The 21,433-nt window shown below is 37.3% G+C and overlaps 1 protein-coding gene across 3 annotated transcripts in view; it reads right to left on the bottom strand.

Annotated features, from left to right (window-relative positions):
• Nucleotides 1-269: 269 nt before the first annotated feature.
• KIAA0586 (KIAA0586 ortholog) overlaps nucleotides 270-21,433 on the bottom strand; it is a 104,913-nt gene continuing 83,749 nt past the window's right edge. For 2 of the 3 annotated variants that reach the window (XM_028495952.2, XM_007105235.3), the window contains 2 exons: nucleotides 6,379-6,444; nucleotides 270-606 (listed from right to left, as the gene is read on the bottom strand). In XM_028495952.2, the coding sequence (XP_028351753.1) occupies nucleotides 455-606; nucleotides 6,379-6,444 (218 nt within the window). In that variant the 3' untranslated portion in view covers nucleotides 270-454. The other variant, XM_028495953.2, reaches the window with a different exon arrangement.

Here is a 21,433-nt window from a genome sequence, read left to right as displayed (position 1 = left end):
TATTTTTTTTTTTTCGGTACTCAGGCCTCTCACTGTTGTGGCCTCTCCCGTTGCAGAGCACAGGCTCCGGACGCGCAGGCTCAGCGGCCATGGCTCACGGGCCCAGCCACTCTGCGGCATGTGGGATCCTCCAGGACCGGGGCACGAACCCGCGTCCCCTGCATCGGCAGGCGGACTCTCAACCACTGCGCCACCAGGGAAGCCCCTTTCCACTATTCTACACTGCCTCAGGATTCTAAAAAATAACACAGACTCATGATGATATCCATTTAAATTATTTTATTTAAAAATGTTACCTAAATACCCAAATTACACTTTTCATTTTAATAAAAAATTAAAAATTGTTTTTCTGAATATGTTGAAGGACCAAAGTAGTCTGAGAGATAGTTTAATGCCAGAGAAGAATGACCTCAAAACCAGTAGCACAAATACTGTACTGGCTCTCACTTCACATTCAGAAGGTATCTGCTCCTGAGGATTCTGTGTCCCCCTGGACAGTGCTGATGCTCAGAGACTGAGAGCAGTCCTCCAGGTTCACTGAGGGTAGAGTCACGGACATCTTGGCAGGTGATGTCTGCGAAGTGAAGAGTGGAACTGCTTTACCACCTGTAAAAAGGAGAAACTCCTTCAGCTAAACAAGTGTACCTGAGTATTTATGTGCCTTAAACTTTCCTAAATAATACTGGGGATCAAAAAAGGATTGCATTTGCGATAATTTCTTTTCTCAAGGTGCTCAGAACTTGTCACAGAGATAAAATACACCCTCCTTTCCACTCCCACCCCTGAACAATTAAGAGACAACATTTTAAAAGTATATGTTATGATCTGAATGTTTATGTCTCCCCAAAATTCATATGTTGAAATCCTAATGCCTAGTGTGGTGGTATTAAGAAGTGTGGTCTTTGGGAGGTGCTTACGTCATGAGGATGGAGCCCTCATGAATGAGAGTAGTGCCTTTATGAAAGAGGCCCCAGAGAGTTTGCTAGCCCCTTCGACCATGTGAGGACAGAGGAATCAGGAAGAGGTGCCTTGATCCTGGATGTCCAGCCTCCAGAACTGTGAGAAATAAATTTCTGTTGTTTAAAAGCCACTCAGTCTATAGCATTTTGTTATAGTAGCCTGAATAGACTAAGACTGTATACAAGTGCCCAAAGCTGTGGTACAGATGATAAATGCTAGGTAAGACCAAGTCGGGGAGGCAGTTTGAAATGAAGAATTCATTAATATGTTTAAAAAAACCCAGAGTTGACTACATATGTATATCTATCTGCGTATACCCTAATTCACTCCTCTAAGTTTAAAAAGCACATTGCCTAAGAACATAAAGAATGCCAACTTGGTACTATTTAAGACCACAAAAATCCTCACTTCAAATTTCATGTACTTACCATATATACATAATAATAAGCATCTTAAAAGTAAATTATCCTAAATAATCTTAAAGACATCTCTGAGTCAAGAGTCCTAGTAATTTTTCTAAAACTCCTTTATACTTTTAAAATCGTTTCCACAGTAATAAAGTGAAATTTTCCATCAAGTTTTTATAGGGACCACAGTAAAAGTAGTCAGTTTGGGAGATTCAATGATGACTCAATCACAGCTGTTCAAGATGATCAAAATACTTGTAAAAGAAAAATTCCTTTCATATTAGGAAGTCTAACAAAGACTATTTTAATATACCATTCCTTTTTGTTACTTGTATCAATTTATTTTTAATAAAAGAGGAAAGGGAAATAAGATTTCGTATAATTATAGCAGTACTACAAACTGTAATGCAACAGCATAATCCTTTAAGAAGAAAGCAATTATTATATCAATTTAAATAGAACAAATATTTTAAATAGGAAAAGACTTGAAATTTAGCTCTGTCAGGATATGATAAAAACTAAAACTAAGGGCTTCCCTGGTGGCGCGGTGGTTGCGCGTCCGCCTGCCGATGCAGGGGAACCGGGTTCGCGCCCCGGTCTGGGAGGATCCCACATGCCGCGGGGCGGCTGGGCCCGTGGGCCATGGCCGCTGGGCCTGCGCGTCCGGAGCCTGTGCTCCACAACGGGAGAGGCCGCAGCAGGGGGAGACCCGCATACCACACACACACACACAAAAAAAACAAAAAGAACCTAAAACTAAGAAACTTATTGTTTATAAACTTATGGTTTATTCAGTACTTGTAGTCCCTGTGTCTGGAATGATGCCAAACACATTTTAAATGCTGAAAAAATATATATTAAATAAACATTCAAGGGACTTCCCTGGTGGGGCAGTGGTTAAGAATCCACCTGCCAATTCAGGGGACGTGGGTTTGAGCCCTGGTCCGGGAAGATCCCACGTGCCGTGGAGCAACTAAGCCCGTGCGACACAACTACTGAGCCTGTGCTCTAGAGCCCGCAAGCCACAACTGCTGAAGCCCACGCACCTAGAGCCCATGCTCTGCAACAAGAGAAGCCACCGCACTGAGAAGCCCGCACACCGCAACAAAGAGTAGCCCCCGCTTGCTGCAACTAGAGAAAGCCTGAGCGCAGCAACAAAGACCCAACACAGCCAAAAATAAAAATAAATTTTAAAAAGTAATAAATTAAAAAAAAAGAAACAGTAAGAACTTCTTTTAAAAAATCTTCATAGGACAATACAAAGCCGTGATGCAGAATATACAAAATAACCAAGAGAAGTATCCAAGATCAGAACTTACCTCATCAATAAAGTAAAAACCAACACAGGATATAACTAAGGCTTGAGAGCAAAATTAATTTTCAACCTGTAAAATTAAATGTTATCTTCCCTGATTAAGAAAAATTCCATTCCTTGCATTACTTACATATCTGTCAAAAACTACACTGATGCCAGATATTCTTCTTTTCTGTTATCCAGTTTCACAAAACTGCTTTACATGTGCCTTTATTTTCTACTCTGCACATTAAATTACTGATTAAATTGTTCAGTGATGTAACAAGAGCTATAACTGTTTTTTTTTTGGACCTTGAAGAAGTTTCCAAATCTCAAGGAACATATTAAATTCAATTATTGTAAAGTTATGCTATTTCTTGCAGTTACTGCCTTAGATTTATATAGCAATTAAAATTTTGCAAAGATCTTTTGCCCATCATCTTATCTCATCGTAACAGTAATTCTGGGAGGCAGACAAGGTAAAGGTAACTGAGGCACAGAGATGTCAGAGTGGGCTTTTCCAAAAGCATATGCTCACTAACTAAACATCTATACAAGCCTACTGTATGTGTGGAGCTAAGATGATGTTGAGAAGAAGATACACAGGTGAAAAGAAATAGTCCTCATCTTCAAGAAGCTTAAAACCTAGTGGAGATAAACATGTAGAGGAATACTTGGTTTAAATTAGGTGGAAGTAGCAGTTGAGCTAGGACTTAAAAGATGTGGAAGGCAATGAAGAAAAAGAGGACAACAAAATAAATGATGACAGAAATAAGAGAAGGACAAAGAAAGGTGAATAAAGAGAAAATAGAGGAACACAAAAGGGAAGTGTTAGATAAGTAGGAAGAGACCCAAGAATGAAGAGTCACACGATTAGCACTTACTTTTATGGAACTGGAAAGAAATTATCCTAAGAGGCAATGACCCTCAGAGTGGGCTGCAAAAGGCAGTCGACTTAGGAGAGAGGGATAAGAATGTGTCACTGAAATACACTAAGAAAAAAACCCCACAGCTTTAGAAGGCCTCCAAATAATTATGCTACTTTTAACTCTAGTAACTGAGTTTTAATCAATGAGTTATATCAATAAAATGCATCACCTTATCTAAAGGTGTTTGTTAACGTACATTTTGGAAAGGTTTTTTGAAGCGCTCATTTACACAAGCTAAACAGTCACAGTTTTAGAGCTTTAAAAGAGAACTTTTTAGACTGGAAACTTTGTTTCAAAAGCATCACTGTTAGCAGGCAAAAAGAGTCACATTCATATCCAGTTATGGTCCTCACAGAGTTTAATTTGTTTTTAAAGAAAAGACATAATACCTTAGTAAATCATCATTAAAGCAAACATAAATTTTATACCTATATTAAATGTAGTTTGATGCTTTCAAAGTTTGACTTTTTAACTTTCCACAGTTATGTCATTACTCTATGATGTAATTGTTTCAACAGCTGTTTTCAGATTTGTTTTTTAAAAAGGGAGACTATTCCTTGATTCTGTGGGTAGGCAGTACGTCATTTAACCTGGCGTGCAATGAAGCGGGAGATGTCACTGAGCGAGACCATGTATTTGAAGCATCCTAAGTCGTATTTGTAAAACTCTTTAGACATTTGAAATTCAATTTTTTTTGCTTTAAAAATATTTAAAATTCATAAAGAAATTTTGTTTTCTGTTCTTTGATTGTAAGACTAAGGAACAGAAAATCTAAAACTAATTTATTCTAAGTAATAAAGTAATAATACAGGATTTTTTATGTCCATTTAAGAATTTGCCTGTATATCACACGTGTATTTTTAAAAATACATATACAAAACTTTCTAAAAGCTTTTTAGGTTTAGATAATCCATTTCATCAGCAGGTTTTAGATTCTGACTCTAATCTTCAAACAGTTGGTAACCCATTATTATGTCTCTGTTATTTGCAAACTGAGAGGAATCCAAACAAAGCATTCTCTCCTAAAACAACATGAGGCAAGCAGAGAAAAGAAGTAAAAAATTCCTCAGTAACTTCACAGAAGAATGCAGCACCGCACACTTCTCACTCAGATTCAGTAACTGCACATGGCATAAGCCACATAAACTTATGGGATTCTTCTATGAGTTGATGAATAGATAGTATGGTGACTTTAAATTGCCTGGATTTGGGTATTTCTACATGCAGATCAAGATGAGTTTCTTATACACTGCACATTTAAAAATAAAATTAAAAAGGAAACAAAGGTAATAATCTTTAATCAAGTACCCGAAGGATCTGAATCCAGAGTCCATGGATGGGTGACCCGGGATCTATCTGTGAATACCCTGAAACCATATGCAAATTATTTTCATATAAGTACAGTTTGGAAGGGAGGCAGGTAGTCATAGCTATCAACATCTCTAAGGGGTCTGTGGACCCTGAATACTCAAGAACATGTGCAGATGAATTACACTCTCTGAGTTGTTTTCCCAGCCGTAGTGGTGAAATACAGGGGTTCCTCTCCTGTTAACTGCGGATGCCTTATTCTCTGAAGGCAATGCTACTGCAGCATTTAGGAGACTGCACTGTAATTATTTATGTGTCTGTCACTTCCACTGGACAATATATTCCTTAAGAGCGTGGGCTGCGACTAATGCTAGGCCTTAAAATGATTGCTGAACCAAACTGATTTGTTTCTACCTAAAGAGTCTGTGGTTCCTTATGGCTACCAGCTTGCTTAGACTCATGCTGACCAGATCCAGTCTTTAAAATCAACCCTGAGTTCCAGCAACACAGTTGCTTCCCAGCTGTCTATGAAAATGTTACAGTATTTCAGCTGTGTTTTACTGAGTTCTTGAAGCATTTTTTCCTGTCCACCCTGGGTTCAACTACTCTTGCTTAAATTCCTTGTTTAAGCAGCTGCTCAACTATCCTGCTGTATTCAATTCTCCTCGCATACTTAACCCAGCCCGACAGATTTTGCAACATCATAGCTTCAGTGCTAGAGAACAAATACTACAAGCCTTGATGAAGAAGATGCCTGGTCATTTGATGTTAAGTATATAGTATGTAAAATGAGATTTGCCTCTGCTTTACAGAATTAGTCAGTATTAAACATTTCTTTCCTTACTTTCATGTTTAAAAGATTTAAAATGTTACTATAGTCTCATCCCAAAATGTGTTTTAGAAATATACACCCTATTACATTTTTTAAGTTTACTATTGCTTCTGTTTTTTAAGTGAGTTGACAAATGCTTATTTTAAAATTTATAATTTAAGATAAAACTACAGCAGTTCCTATAGGAAGAATAAATGTATTGGCACCTGTAAAAACAAGTCCAAATCTTTTTTTCTCCAAAAAGCAATAGTTAATGTGAAAGATTTGTTTCTTCTTATGCCAGGTTCCAGCTGCTTCACTTTGTTTAAAACTGACTTCAAAGTTTAAACAGTGTCCTGTCCCAACAAATAACCTCCCCCAGATGGAATTATCTCGAGTACTAGCCTCAGTGCTCTGAATACCACACCTGCAGCCTTTTAATTCAACATTTTATAAACTTTCCAAAAGTAAATGATAGATTTTTTTTTGTCTCCTAACTTTTGGAGAGTTGAGTTTAGTGCATGAAGGGAGTTCTATACCTGGGGTGAGTTTATAGATATTTTAAAAGAATAAAAAATTGGAATTATTTTCTCTACTGTGTTGATTATTATGAGAGAAAGAAAGAAGGAAATGAAAAAAATCTGAAACTTTTAAAGTAAAAAATCTTACCTGTAAATACGGATGCGAGGTACAGATTGGGCTCAATTTGTGTCCGATCCATATCACCTGGTGAAGCTACAGTTTAAAAATTTTTTTTCATAAGAAAATCAGTTAAGCATAGAAATAATCATGATTCATTCCTGCTATTAAAAAAAAAAAACAACAACAACCCACAAACCAAATGCACTCCCACAGTTACTTTCATAAAACCAGGCAAACAGAAGCCTGACCTTGTGGCCTTAATATAAAGAAGGAAGTTAAACAGCTGAATTTTAATGACCGCCAATAGAATAATACTTTACCTAATAGATTATTATCTTTATGCATCGAAGATTAGGGAAAGGTGGAAACCAAGGATCATGAAAGAATTTGCATAATTATTTGTATTTAATAAGAGAAATTCATGGGCCATTTCTTCCAAGGCTAAAAGTTTTCACAGATTCTCTTACTTAAGGATTTAATCATTATAAAAAGAAGTTTAGAATTTCCCTTCTCCCTAGGCCAGCCTGGGGCATATTGCCCAACACAATCCATGTGAAAAAACCAGTAAAGTTGTCAGGGAGCACAGAAGAACACTACCCTGTTAAACCAAAGCCAAATTTTAATATTAAAATGAAATAGGCTGGGGAAAAACTCTTTTTATAGCTAGAGAATTATAAAGCCGAGAAAAGTTAAATAACTGAAGAGAGAAACCTGTGGTACATATAGTTCTCAGGCCAAAAAGATACCCTCGGTGCCTAAGGCATATGCCCCAGTTGATGGCATGCTGTTAACCTATGCTCTGAAATATAGTCAGTTACTGTTAATAACTACTGTTATTCAGAATGATTTACAGTATGGTATAATCAGTATTTTTTGATTTTCTCTAAGAAAAAAATCAGTCATCTCTCAAGCTTCCTTTATTTCACGAAAATTTCAGGTGGATTTAAAAGAAGATAATTAAATTAAAGTGATTTTAAGCATTACATAGTTCACTAAGCCAAGCAATAAATTCCCACTGGTGACAAACATTCATGTTAAACTATTGTAGTTACACTGTAGGAAACACATATTTAAATGTTAAAAAATTAAATGCATAACAGTTTGTACCTCTTAATCCCCTACACCTATATTGCCCCTCCCTTCTCCCCAACGGTAACCACTAGTTTGTTCTCTGTATCTGTGAGTCTGTTTCTTTTTCATTATATTCACAAGTTTGTTGCATTTTTTAGATTCCACATATAAGTCATATCATACAGTATTTGTCTTTCCCTGTCTGACTTATTTCACTTAGCATAATACCCTCCAAGTCCATCCATGTGGTTGCAAATGGCAAAATTTCATTCTTTTTTTATGGCTGAGTAGTATTCCGCTCTGTGTGTGTGTGTGTGTGTGTGTGTGTGTGTGTGTGTGTGTACACCACATCTTTTTTATCCATTCATCTGCTGAGGTACAACCTATTATGTATAAAATAAGCTACAAGGGTATATTTTACAACACAAGGAATATAGCCAATATTTTATAATAGCTATAAATACAGTATTACCTTTAAAAATTGTAAATCACTATATTGTACACCTGTAACATATAATATTGTACATCAACTATACTTCAATAAAAAACTTAAAGGCAATACAGATCAATGAAGAAAAATTAAAGCTTGAAAAGTATAATTTTAGAAGAAAATATAGTTTTATAAGGGTAAATTTGTAGGCGAATACAAATTACTTATACACCAATAATCTGAAAATTGACCCAAATTGAGCATCTGACTTTGATAGTTTCTAAAAAAAAATCTTTAAATACATTTTTTAAATCTTTAAAAGCATTAAAAGTGCTTACTATGATGTTACTATTAGATACTATCTACATTCACTTCCCCCTCTGCCTTTAAGTTTCTGAGCGTTAGCAGTGAGAGAAGTTACTGCTAGGCACCTTTCAGATTCTATATAGCACCTACAGTACAAACATGGAAGCAGAGGTATCAGTACCACCGCAGAGGCCCCCTCCACTGAAGAACCATTTGTTTGTAGCAAGTAAATTAAACGGCAGTCTTCTCTGAGGTGGTTGCCTGGAACCCCAGAATTCAAACTAATCTACTGTATTATAGTAAGATATAAGCAACAGCATCCCTTTCAGACTAAACAAAACTGGGTGGAAACTAAGACAAAGAAAAAGAAAACCTACCTTAGGTCTAGCTAGGGTTCAATTAAAAAAATTTTTTTAAATACCTTTTATGTGTCCATCATTATACTAGGTATTGTGAAGGCCACAAAGAGTAAGACATTGTCTCAATCCTCTTAAACTGGAGGACTTCCCTGGTGGCACAGTGGTTAAGAATCCTCCTGCCAATGCAGGGGGACACGAGTTCGATCCCTGGTCCGGGAAGATCCCACACGCCATGAAGCAACTAAGCCCGTGCACCACAACTACTGAGCCTGCACTCTAGAGCCCGCAAGCCACAACTACTAAGCCCACACACAGCAACTACTGAAGTACACATGCTCTAGGGCCCGTGTACCACAACTACTGAGCCTGAGTGTTGCAACTACTGAATCCCACGCACCTAGAACCTGTGCTCTGCAACAAGAGAAGCCACCGCAATGAGAAGCGTGCGCACCACAACAAAGAGTAGCTCCTGCTCACCACAACTAGAGAAAGTGTGCGTGCAGCAATGAAGACCCAAGGCAGCCAAAAAAATAAAAATAAAAATAAAAAATTAATAAAGAAGGTGCTAAATAGTGTACCTGGATACTTTGGAAAAAAGAGCTGTGATACCTTTTTTAAACCAGTGATTTTCAACAGAGGGTTGGGGTAGGAGAAGGGAAAGTCTGAATCACTCTGGGGCTTTCTCGAACCAACAAGGGCTCCCTTCTATTCTGACAGGCTCATACTCCAAAGGGGATGTATCTCCCAAAGGGAGTTGCTGCTACAATGGAACACTCTTCTAAATTCATAATAACTAAATGGGAATTTTATACACTCCATTTTTTTTCAATAAAAAATGGAGACTGTTTTCTCTAATATTCAGGTCCTTTGCTTAATAAAAACATTTTCTTGAAACTTTCAAAAGCAGCTTATTTTTGCTTTATTAAAAAATGAATTTTAACTAAAAAAAACCCAACTATTTCATTAGTCCAAACCAAGTAAATGTTAGTCATCTCTTTATAGCCAACAAAAAGCTACATTATTATTAAAATTGTCTAAATTAAAATAACATATAAAATCTGTTATTTATTTAAAGGAATGTCTCCAATAAGCCACTTCATAGGCTGAAGTAAAATTACTGCAATGCCAGATTTCCTTAAAGGACAAGAAAATAAATGGTTCCCTCCATTATCTTTCTTCAGTTTCCCTAAGATGTCTACTTCAGTTCTTTGTATACAGTTGTTCAAGAAATATCCAGCTGACCAATGTTTCTGAAAACTTTATATGGAATGGATATAATACTCTATGATCTTTTATAGATATCTAGAAAAAAATCCTTTTTTTCCGTTCATTCTATACCGTGGTATGCAAGATAAAAAAATTTTTTGGCAAGTAAATAACAACCAGACACTCTTATTAGAGAGATGGCTGTAAGCTCGAGGCTAAAAGCACAGACTTAGAAGCTAAACTACCTGAATGCAAATCACAGTGCCAACCACTGTGAGACCTGGGAGAAATACCACACTCCGTGAAGTATCACCACTTTGTGCTTCTATTTCCTCTTCTAGCTCATAGGTTTCTTATGATCATAAACCGGAACAGTATATGTAAATAACTTAGAGCAGTGCCTACAGAGGCACTCAATAAATGGTAGTTGTATTATTATTTAACCTATGATTATTTTCTAACTTTTTCCAACTGACAAAAAATTGATCTCATTAAGGCAATCTTTTCAAAATATATTTTGACAGGGAGACTTTTGGTTTAAGATCACATATTACAGCAGTAGAACTGTAAGGGATCTCAGAGATGATCTTATCCTTACTAAAGAAATCGTGATTCAGGAAGGTTCACTGACAAAGAAATCAATGTCACAAATTAGTAGTAGGAACTAAAAACCCATAGTAAACAGTTCTTTCCCCACCACCCAACATTTTCATACTCTTCTACCAAGATGTATCTTCAGATATTGAGACCTGTAAGAATAATCAGAAATTATCTGTTCTACTTTTTAAAAAATTGTCAAGGAAGGAAATATATAGTATGTTGAAGAGCATAGCCTCTGATTTCAGAATTGGACTTGGTTTGACTCCTAGCTCTATCATTTATTAGCTGTGTAACCTTGGGCAAAATATGTAACCTCTCTGAGTCTCAGCTTTCTCAAATATGAAATGAGATGACATTACCTACCTAATTGGATTGATTAAGGATCTTAGCAGAGTGCATCACATAAAGGAAGTAAACATAGATGGCAGCTATTACATATTGTCATTGCTGTTATTATAACCATAAACAAAACTCTCCTGTACCAAAACTGGGGGAGAATCTTTATTTCTACAATGATTTCTCCTAATGGTTAAAAAAAAAAAAAAAAAAGCCCACCATGTCAATATCAGAGTTGACTATTCTCATTTTTTCCTGTAGCTGCCTCATAATTGTCACTTGCTGGTGATAGGGTTTACTGGAAGTGTGAATACTGTGCTCTGCAGGTGAGGATTAAGGTAGCAAACACAACTTATACCATGGCCAATGTGCTTTGAAAACTGCTTATCAAGTTTGTTGGTTCTTACACTTCCTCATCCCGCTGTTCAAAATTGAGCAAACGTAATACTCATTGGTATTTAAGTGAAAGAATGAGAAGAGAAAATTTCTAAATATTTTATCCATAAATTTCTATTAACATTTCTGTGGAATTTCTGAGTGGATAATATTGACTAAAAATTGAGTCATAGGGCTTCCCTGGTGGCGCAGTGGTTGAGAGTCCGCCTGCCGATGCAGGGGACACGGGTTTGGCTGCTGAGCCTGCGCGTCCGGAACCTGTGCTCCGCAGCGGGAGGGGCCACAGCGGTGAGAGGCCCGCGTACCACAAAAAAAAAAAAAAAAATTGAGTCATAAATTACCTATGAATATAATTTATCCTTTTACCTTTACCACAAAATGCAAACGTGTTAACCTTTATTTAAATGTTTAAAAGTACCACAAAATAAAAACAAATGATCTTAGATTTGGAAATAGAATCCAAGGCTGGGAAAGCAGGGAAACTGCTGAAAAAGGTTTAAATGAGGGCACACCAATGGTACTGGGATTGTACCACTTGTACGCTATGCTTCTTCCAAACACTCACTGTATTTCAGTACTTTAACTTATTTTAAATGGTCATTCAAAATCTTGTAGCTATATGGTGCCAATTTGAAAGTAACCACGTTGTATTTCAAAAAGTGGTATTTAAAAGGCTAGGAACCTGGGCTTTATGTTCTACTCTTGTATTTTAAAAAATTTTATTTTCGGTTGAAAATTTATCTTCTGCTCTGTAATACTATCTTTAGTAAGAATCACTAGTATAGCAATACTTAAATCTGTAAATCATTATATTGTTGTTTTAAACGAATTCTTTATGTATTTAAGAAAACCATATAGTACTACAGGACTGTTAACTGCAAAACAAGGATATAAAGATGAAGGCTTCCAAAACATGAATTTTTTTAACCCCCAAAACAAGAGTTTTTAAATGAGTGACATACAGAATTTGAAACGAATCTACTAAGGAGAAATCTAAAATTAGTAGCATTCAGAATAGCTGGTGCTTTTCTACTAATTTGAGTTCACTGAAGGAACAAAAAAGGGAATATTATTAAAGTAGTTAAATATATATAGAAGAAGTTAACACTTTTGAAACAAATAAGTTACTCATTGGCTGCATATCTAATAGGTATACAACTCTCGTCAATAATAGGATTTTCAGAAATAGTATCTTGGCAGCATAAAAGCTTATATTCAAATGCCAGGAAACTGATTGGTAATTCAGAAAATAGATGACCCACCTAACCTGAATGCAAACCATGATTTATTTGAATAATGTACACTCAATTATTAAGGCTCATTAAAAACCATTTAAGTGCTTGAATGTATTGCTGTGTAGTGTAATGACAAAGAGAGTTCCTGCCTTTCAGGGGCAGGAATGTCTAGAGAGACATTCCAGCATTAAAACGTGGTTGAGAACGGAGAGACGATGTTTTAGTAGACAACTTTATCTACAAGGTGCTTCCTGTTGGTTGAACAGCCTATGACACAGCTACTAAAACAAATTCCTCTCAGATAATTCTTTATAAAAACATGCCATAATGGTTTGAAAACTAAAAGAATCTTAAAAATTACAATAGGTTTGCCTTGTGAAAGAAGCCATACATTCTGTATGATTTTATTTATTTAAAGTACAAAAACAAGAGAACTAATCTATGCTGCTAGAAGTGAGAATAGTGGTTATCCTTTCGGAGGTGGAAGCTGTGTCTGAAAGGGAACGTGAGGGGCTTTGGGGGTGCTGGCAATATTCTGTTTCTTGAGCTACGTATGGGTTTTACAAGTGTGCTCATTTTCGAAAATTCTTTCAGCTGTACACTTATGTGTACTTTTCTGTATGTATATTATACTTCCAGAAAAACTTGAGGTTGAAAAAAAACCAATAGGTTAGTTTCATCAATTAAAAGATTATTCCCTTATAGTTTTTAACTGTTTTTCCAATGAATGAAAATGCCAAATAACTAACAGTACTAGGTAGGCTTTCACATCAAGTTAACATCAGCAGCAGGCCACACTGCTGACTAAAGACAAATTCCTTCCTATTTCTTTTCTTAAAATCTTGAAAAACCTGTAAGCTGAAATTATTCAGAAGCAGAAGGTGAGTTTTTGCTTTTGTCGCTGTTGCTTTAGTTTGACTCTCACAAGTCTAGTTTGACTTACTACTTAGGATGCTTGATGTTCACAACAATCACCCACTCAATTTAATTGAAAGCACAAACCAATCTCAGTTTAACTAATCTTGAAGGCATTTCTAAAAGCATTTCTAAAATATTAACACATTCTGGGACTTCCCTGGTGGTGCAGTGGATAAGACTCTGAGCTCCCAATGGAGGGGGCCCGGGTTCGATCTCTGGTCAGGGAACTAGATCCCACATATATGCCGCAGTTAAGAGTTCACATGTCACAACTAAGGGGCTGGCAAGCCACAACTAAGGAACCTGCCTGCCGCAACTAAGACCCAGGCCAACCAAATAAATAAATATTAAAAAAAATATTAATACATCCTGTAAAAGCCACTTAATTCCTTATTTTGGATCAAAAAAATGCTTGCTGCTTCAGTTTATGTCTATAAAGCAATGATATCATAACTACAGTTAAACTCAACTATAACTCTTACTCAATAGTAATTCATATAACTTTAATTACGTGAGGCCACAGATTGATATAGAAGGTCACTATTATCACATTCTTATAAATGATATTTGATAGCTAACAAAGCTGAAGGCACAGTAGGTCCCTAATATAGTTACTTAACAGTTTGAATCTAAGAGCTTCTATAATTTACACACAGAAAATCCATTTTCTGAGATGGAAATTCTAATATGAAAACCTCTCTCAAGTTCTGGCCTGTGACTATCGCTAAAAATACACTGTATTATTTGTGTAGTCTCTACAGTGGATTTTGCCATATCTAGTCATTCCTAACTAAATTTGGAAACAAAAATTAAATGTGACATAGTGACCAGTTCACTTCCCTCAAGGCCAGACCTGGTAACTTTTGAAAAAGAATGAAAGAATGAAAAATGAGCTTTCAAATACAGGAAGCCACTAGAAAATAAGAACAACACTATTCCATATCCTAAAATTAGAGCTTTAAAGACTTTCTGTTGACTAGTAAGTTTCGGGGTGAGGGGGCAGGCAGGCAAGGGGGAATTTCTGCTCAGTGTACACACGACACCAATGGGAATAAGGGCCAGTCCAAGTTCTATGTTACCATTACTCTGGGTAATAGTTCCAAGCTGTGAGGCACAGCTGTATGAGCCCTGCCAGCAAGGCCATCGCAGCATGCTTTGATAGCATGGGGCCCTGAAGTGTCAGGATATAGAGAAGGCAGCAGTTGTTGGCTGTGAAAACAGTCTGATACAAACCAGATGGGAACTTACTAGATGGGCAACACAAAGGAAAACAATTGGCTCATTCAACAAAGTCAGGCCCCTGCCCCAGAGAATTCACAGAAGACAATAACAGTCACCCAGAGTTGATGCAAACAAGAAACGGCCATGTGGTTACAGTTTAAAGAATTGTTTTTCCTCAGACTAAACGAAGTTTTGCTTTCTAATTCTTGTATTCATTAACTGTAGTTTGGTGTACAGGCCTTTTTGCCAAAGAAAAACATTTCATTTATACAATATATATTTTTGTGACACTAAGAGAAATATATGGCGACATAGAAATTTTATGCTGCTTCCTGTAAAGTGTTATGAACATAGGTTAAGCTATTTCAAGAAATTGGCAAATTTAGAAAATGATTTATCAGGCTGACACAGTAATTAGAAAATATCCAACATAATATTTCCATGACTTCCTAAGTCTGATTTGTTTTAATGCAGGCAGAATAACACGAAGGCAGTCATCACAGACTTTCGGAACTACATTTCTACCTATGTGATTTTTTTCTGACTTTATTAGATGGGACAGCATTATTGCAATTATATTCACAGGAAAAAAGTGCCAGTGTTCTCCATAACCTTACTACCTGAGTCTCATCACACTAAAAAGTACCTGTCCATCTTAAGTTGACAATATAACAGAGATTAACAATTAGATTTTAAGATAACTTTTGGCAGTAACATCACTTAAACACTTTGTAGGTATATATTCCACAACAGAGTTGTTTGTTCTGCTATTTTAAAAGATAGTAAATAGCATTCTAGCTTAAAATGATTCACAGGTAACTGCATCTTTTTCCATTGGAAATCCCAGCACAACTTGGGCCTCTGCATTTACTACTAATTTAAAAACACACCCAACGGACTTCCCTGGTGGTCCAGCAGTTAAGACTCCACACTTCCAATGCAGCGGGCCCAGGTTTGATCCCTGGTCAGGGAACTCGATCCTGCATGCCACAACTAAGAGTCCGCATGCTGCAACTAAAACCTGGCACAGCCAAATAAATAAATAAATAAATATTTAGGGGGAAAAAAACACACACACACCCCACCCCCCACAAGAAAGCCTTATATTTGTAATCACTAGTCTTAGGTGATGAATAAGGGGCCCATCAAAGAAACTCTGAAAATAAGAGCAGTTTTCATGTACGTATTTGAACATATTTTATAATTAAGTAAACCTGTTTTGTTTCGTACTTTCATAATAAAAAATTTGGTTTCTTAAAAGAGAAGGCATGTATCTGTGGAATTGTGAAAATTACTGTGGTACTTGAGACACAACTCAGGTTTCCCAATTTGCATTTGCTGCACTATCCAGATTATTTTCATTGACTCTTCCCACCCTAAAAACTGAGGCTGAACACGTGAACACATCCTTCCTCAGTCTTCCTAATCTTAATAAATGGCACTATCATTTGCCCAGTAAGTTTCAGACCAGAAATCTAGGAGTAATTAATCCTTGACTCTGCTTTCAATTACATTCCACATCTAATCTGCTTTAATAAGTAATTTTTGAAATAACGTTATTCCTCAGCTTTATCAGGTATATGCCATCAGTACATAGCCTGAACCTGACCACTGTGACACCTCCACTGGGGTACAAGCCACCATCACCTCTCATGTGTAATACTGCAACGGTCTTCCAGCTGATCTCCCTGCTTCCACGACTGTCTCCCTATGGTCTGTTCTCCACCTAAAAGCCAGGGGGAACCTTTTAAAAATGTAAATTAGAGTTTGTCATTCCCCAGCTCAAATCCTCCATAGGCTTTTCATCACACTCAGAATGAAATCCAAATTCCTTTCCAGAGTCTGCAGGGCTCCGCACGATCTGCCTACATCTCCTATCTCATTTCCTACCACAGCTCCCTTGCACACTCCCCTCCAGCCACACTGGCCTTCTTGCTGTTCCTTGGGCACAACAAGTTCATTCCCACCTTAATACCTTCATTCTTCCTACTTTTTCTAGATGAAATACTCTTCCCCAAATGTTTGCAAGATTTCTCCTTCCCTTCATTCTATATGGAAATGTCATTCCTACAGAGAGGACTTCCCTAACCACATGATCTAAAGGAACAAACCACTTACTTTGCTTCCTTCACTATTCATCACCTTACTTTATGTTCTTTTAAACTGATACTAGTGGAAATATTAATACAAATTGACATAGACATTATTTTTAAAATAAATAAAGCAATACCTTTTAAAAATGTTTTGCTTTTTATTTGGAAAGAATTTCATACTTGGAGAAAAATTACAAGAATAGTATAAAGAACACCTATATTTCACTTACCCAGATTCACAATTGTTAACTTCTTCCCCATGTTTTAGATTGGTGTGATATTTCCCCGTGACTACATTCAGGTTATGTGCTCAGATATCCCATCCGGAGGCACACAGTATTCATTTGTTCCTCTATGGCGATACTAATTTTGATCATCCATTCTGGGTACTGTCCTATGTTTTCCCTTTCTACTAAATGAACCAATTTATGAGGCGATACTTTAAGACCATGCAAATATCCTGCTCTTCATTAAAATTTCTCTCTATATTTAGCATTCATTGATGACCTTTGCCCCATCTAATCTTTACTAGGATGGTTACAAAATGCTGACTTTCCAACATTAGTAGTCACTCCACATTTGCCCGTTGACACCTGGTATTCTTCTGTGAACCTTTTATGTTTTTTCACAACACTTAACATCATCTGAAATTGCTGTAAATTAATTTACTTTTTTCTATGATGTACACAAGTATGTAAGCTCTGTGAAAGCAAGGATTTTAACTGTTATGTTCACCAAAGTATCCCAAGGTTTGGAACAGTACCCAGCACATAGCAACTACTCAAGAATGAATAGAAAAAGGAAGAAAACTGTTAACAAGGCCCTTGTACTAGACGGGAGAATAAGACTACCTAATACACTTGATCCAATAAACATTTACCAGGAACCTACCATTTAGGGTGCTGTGCTAGAGAGCAGGTGGTGCAGAGATGAATGAAACAAGGCCATTGTCTCTACGAAATTTACTTTCTAGAGATGGAGAGGCTATAGGAAAATAATCCTACAGGTATGATGCAAGGGCTAAAAGTGAAGTATATACCAAATAGTACAGGCCCTTCAGGGACACAAAGTGGACCAAGAATGTTTGTTTCTAGGATGGAAAGGTGGTGAAACAGGGCAAGGGAGGGTACAGTTCCAAGTGAAGACACTGAGAAAGGCATGGCGGAGGGGAGCTTAGGAGACACTGGTAAGTGTAGTAGGATGAGGGTTGAGAAGAAATAGAATTATGAAATGTGTGTGGCCACAACTGACCTGAAGAATCATCAAGCCCAGCCCTCATTCTGTAGATAAGAATGAATGATCCTGCGTATTCCAACCTCATTCCCCTGCCCCTCTGCTCTTTCCCCTTCTCCCCTCTTTCCCTTTCCCCTCTACTATCTCATGTAACCCCACCTTTTCCCTTCTTCCTATTCCCTCCCTTCCTTTCTCTGCACTTACTCTTTTCTTCTCTCAGGATTATATCTTTCTCCCTCTCCCTTTGTCAAGAGTAGAAATGAGATGGGATCAAAGCTGCAGGTGGAAGAGTTACATTTAAGGAGGTTTTAAAAAGCACGGCTCTTTCTTCAACCCAAAAGGGGGAAAAAAAATGAAAGGATTAATGTAAAGGCATAAGAAGTTGGAGCTAGAGTAGCTATAAATGAAAGAGTAGAACTTTTGAAACACATTTGAAAGAGTAGAACTTAGAAAAACAAAAGCATATATTAAAAGAGAATTGAGGGGCTTCCCTGGTGGTGCAGTGGTTGGGAATCCGCCTGCCAATGCAGGGGACACGGGTTCGAGCCCTGGTCTGGGAAGATCCCACGTGCCGCGGAGCAACTAAGCCCGTGCACCTCAGCTGCTGAGCCTGCACTCTAGAGCCCGCAAGCCACAACTCCTGAAGCCCGCGCACCTAGAGCCCACGCTCCAAAACAAAGAGAAGCCACCGCAATGAGAAGCCCGCGCACCGCAACTAGAGAAAGCCCGCGCGCAGCAACTTAGACCCAACGCGGCCAAAAATAAAATAAATAAATTTATATATATATAAAAAAAGAGAATTGAAGGGATAAAATTGGGATTAAGGGTTTGGGAAGAAGGGCTGGAATAGGTGCTATCTGGAAGCTGAAATCAGTATGAAATTAAAAGAATTACTGGGCAACTGGCCAAAGTCCAGTTCAAGCCACACAGCACAGTCTGCTAACAGGTTATAACTGCACATATCACATCATCATCCAGCAGGATTTCATGACCAGGGAAAAAAATCAGAGACCCCCGAAAGCAGGAGGAATCCAGAATGAGGATTAGCACAGATCAAAGAGACACGGAAGTCTAGGATGGTGATAAGACAGTATTTACATGGGTTAACCATATAGGTCAGGCAAAATATAGGGCCCGGGGAACAGCCAGTCAAAAGAAATAGGACTGAGTAAATGGAAGTCCTAGTACAGGTGGGAGAATGAATACATGACTGATGTGGCTCCATTAACTGATGCACTAACTACCTCACAATATCTGCTTCCTGTGCCATTATCCAAACCAGCCAGGATAGTTAGGGGAAGAAAGAGGAAAGAAGTAGTAAGTTGTATAATGGATAAGACAACTATCGCTACATACTCCAAGGAGAACTCATTATTACCCAACATGTAGGTTCTTCCACAAATTGGGGTTTCTAAGGAGAAAAGAAAATCTAGAGAAGATGAAAGGCAATAAAAAGCCATCTTAGAAAACTTAGTTCCAGCTAATTAGTACCCTACTACTTCTGAACGACACCATGTAAGTCCAGGTCCTCATCTCTTCTATTCCTTAAAGGAGATGACTCTATGTACGAAAGGGAAATAAGAGAGTCAATAACTTGAATTCTCCCTAGACCAGCAATGAGAACTGTTTAAAGACAATCCCCTTGGAATTTCTTCTTCTTAAAGACATAATAAACACTGTTCAAAATCAATAAAATTTGCCTAGAAGATTTCATAGTCCTAAGCTTAAATTTTAATTTGTCCCTCCCATCTCTAAACAGTGTCTATAATTCTCATTTGTACTTCACTTCTACAGGTTTGCTTTGGTAGAACATGTCTTCAAAAGCTGCCATTAGGCCTGAATTACATGTTTACATATGAATTACACGGTTAGAAATATGGCTTTTACTTCACCTATGTTATTTGCTTTTTGTAGCAAAGGATGATCTTGGGAAATTTTTCCCACTTAAAAAAATGGTTTAATGATTCTGTAATAAAGCTAGTAGTATTAAGCCTACCCAGAAGATGTTAGAACTTTGTCTGGAGTGGGAATAGGGAAAAGGCTGAGCCCAAAGTCAAAAATTGAGGGCATTTTATATAAATAAAATCTTATTCTATATAACATCAATAATAATAGTGATAACAGTGGTAAAAAGCAAAATTATTATGGATAAGAAACTTTATAAAGTATTAATTTATAAAATAAAATATGTAAGTACAATAAAAAGGTGAAAAATGTTTGTCAAGAACACATGAGGAAGGTTCCTAGGAATGACAATGAAATTATATCGCCTTTTGCCATTAGAGTTACAGGGTTTTTTCCCTAAGAAATTTAATCATTTTAATACCTTTATGTGTACCCAATACTGCCCCTAATTTTAATCCTTACTTTTATTTATTTTTTTTTTTTTTTGCGGTACGCGGGCCTCTCACTGTTGTGGCCTCCCTTTGCGGAGCACAGGCTCCGGACGTGCAGGCTCAGCGGCCATGGCTCACGGGCCCAGCCGCTCCGCGGCATGTGGGATCTTCCTGGACCGGGGCACGAACCCGTGTCCCCTGCATCGGCAGGCAGACTCTCAACCACTGCGCCACCAGGGAAGCCCTTAATCCTTACTTTTAATCAGGATGCAACAGCTCATAAATGATTACTGAGCTCTTGAGTTATCAGTTTCTCTCTTGGATTAAAAAATGAGAGAACTGCTGACAGAACGCAATTCACCAAAACAGTCACTTGCCAATAGATAGGATTATAGAGTGGAAATCATCCTGGTTAATAAGCTTCACTATATTTAATTGTCCAACATGCAAATCAGTTTAAAAATTTTGCAAAAGAAATCAAGGGTTTTTTGGTTTGTTTTTGTTATGTTTTTTTTAACATCTTTATTGGAGTATAATTGCTTTACATTGCTGTGTTAGTTTCTGCTGTATAACAAAGTGAATCAGCTATACATATACTTATATCCCCATATCCCCTCTCTCTTGTGTCTCCCTCCCACCCTCCCTATCCCACTCCTCTAGGAGGTCACAAAGCACCGGGCTGATCTCCCTGTGCTTTGTGGCTGCTTCCCACTAGCTATCTATTTTACATTTGGTAGTGTATATATGTCAATGTCACTCTCTCACTTTGTGCCAGCTTACCCTTCCCCCTCCCCATGTCCTTAAGTCCTCAAGGTTTAATAAATATAAATTATCTTAAATATATTCACTGAAGAGTAAAAAAATTTGTAGAAAGTCACTTTATCTCCCTAACACTATATGGAACATGTACCATCTCTAGCATTTTCTCACCAACGTCCTTAAAGCTCAGAACCAATATAGATTCAACGACTATCTGTTAAAGAAGAGCTGATTACAACATGAGTATTCAAAAAAAGAGAGGTGTCCTGGAGACAGTCATGCTAATAATAGCTAATATTTTCACAGCTCTTAATATGTGTTCCTATTCTAAGCGCACTACTACCTGTCTTCCACTAGGATATCAACCTTCTGGAATAGATACTATATTACAAATGAGAAAAGCACAGAAAGGTTAAGTATCTTGCCCAAGGTCAAGATACTGTGATTATTTTGGAAGGTTAAATTTTGCTTAGTGGCTGTTGAAGAAAAAGGCTACTAAGTTTAATGAATAGTTTAAATCATGGTTTTTTTGTTTTTTTGCGGTACGCGGGCCTCTCACTGTTGTGGCCTCTCCCGTTGCGGA

This window comes from Physeter macrocephalus, chromosome 11 (assembly GCF_002837175.3).
Source record: "Physeter macrocephalus isolate SW-GA chromosome 11, ASM283717v5, whole genome shotgun sequence".
In the NCBI taxonomy this organism is placed as follows: Eukaryota; Metazoa; Chordata; class Mammalia; order Artiodactyla; family Physeteridae; genus Physeter; species Physeter macrocephalus.
The sequence above is the reverse complement of the archived record's forward strand: the minus strand, read 5'-3'. Positions and strand labels throughout refer to the sequence as shown.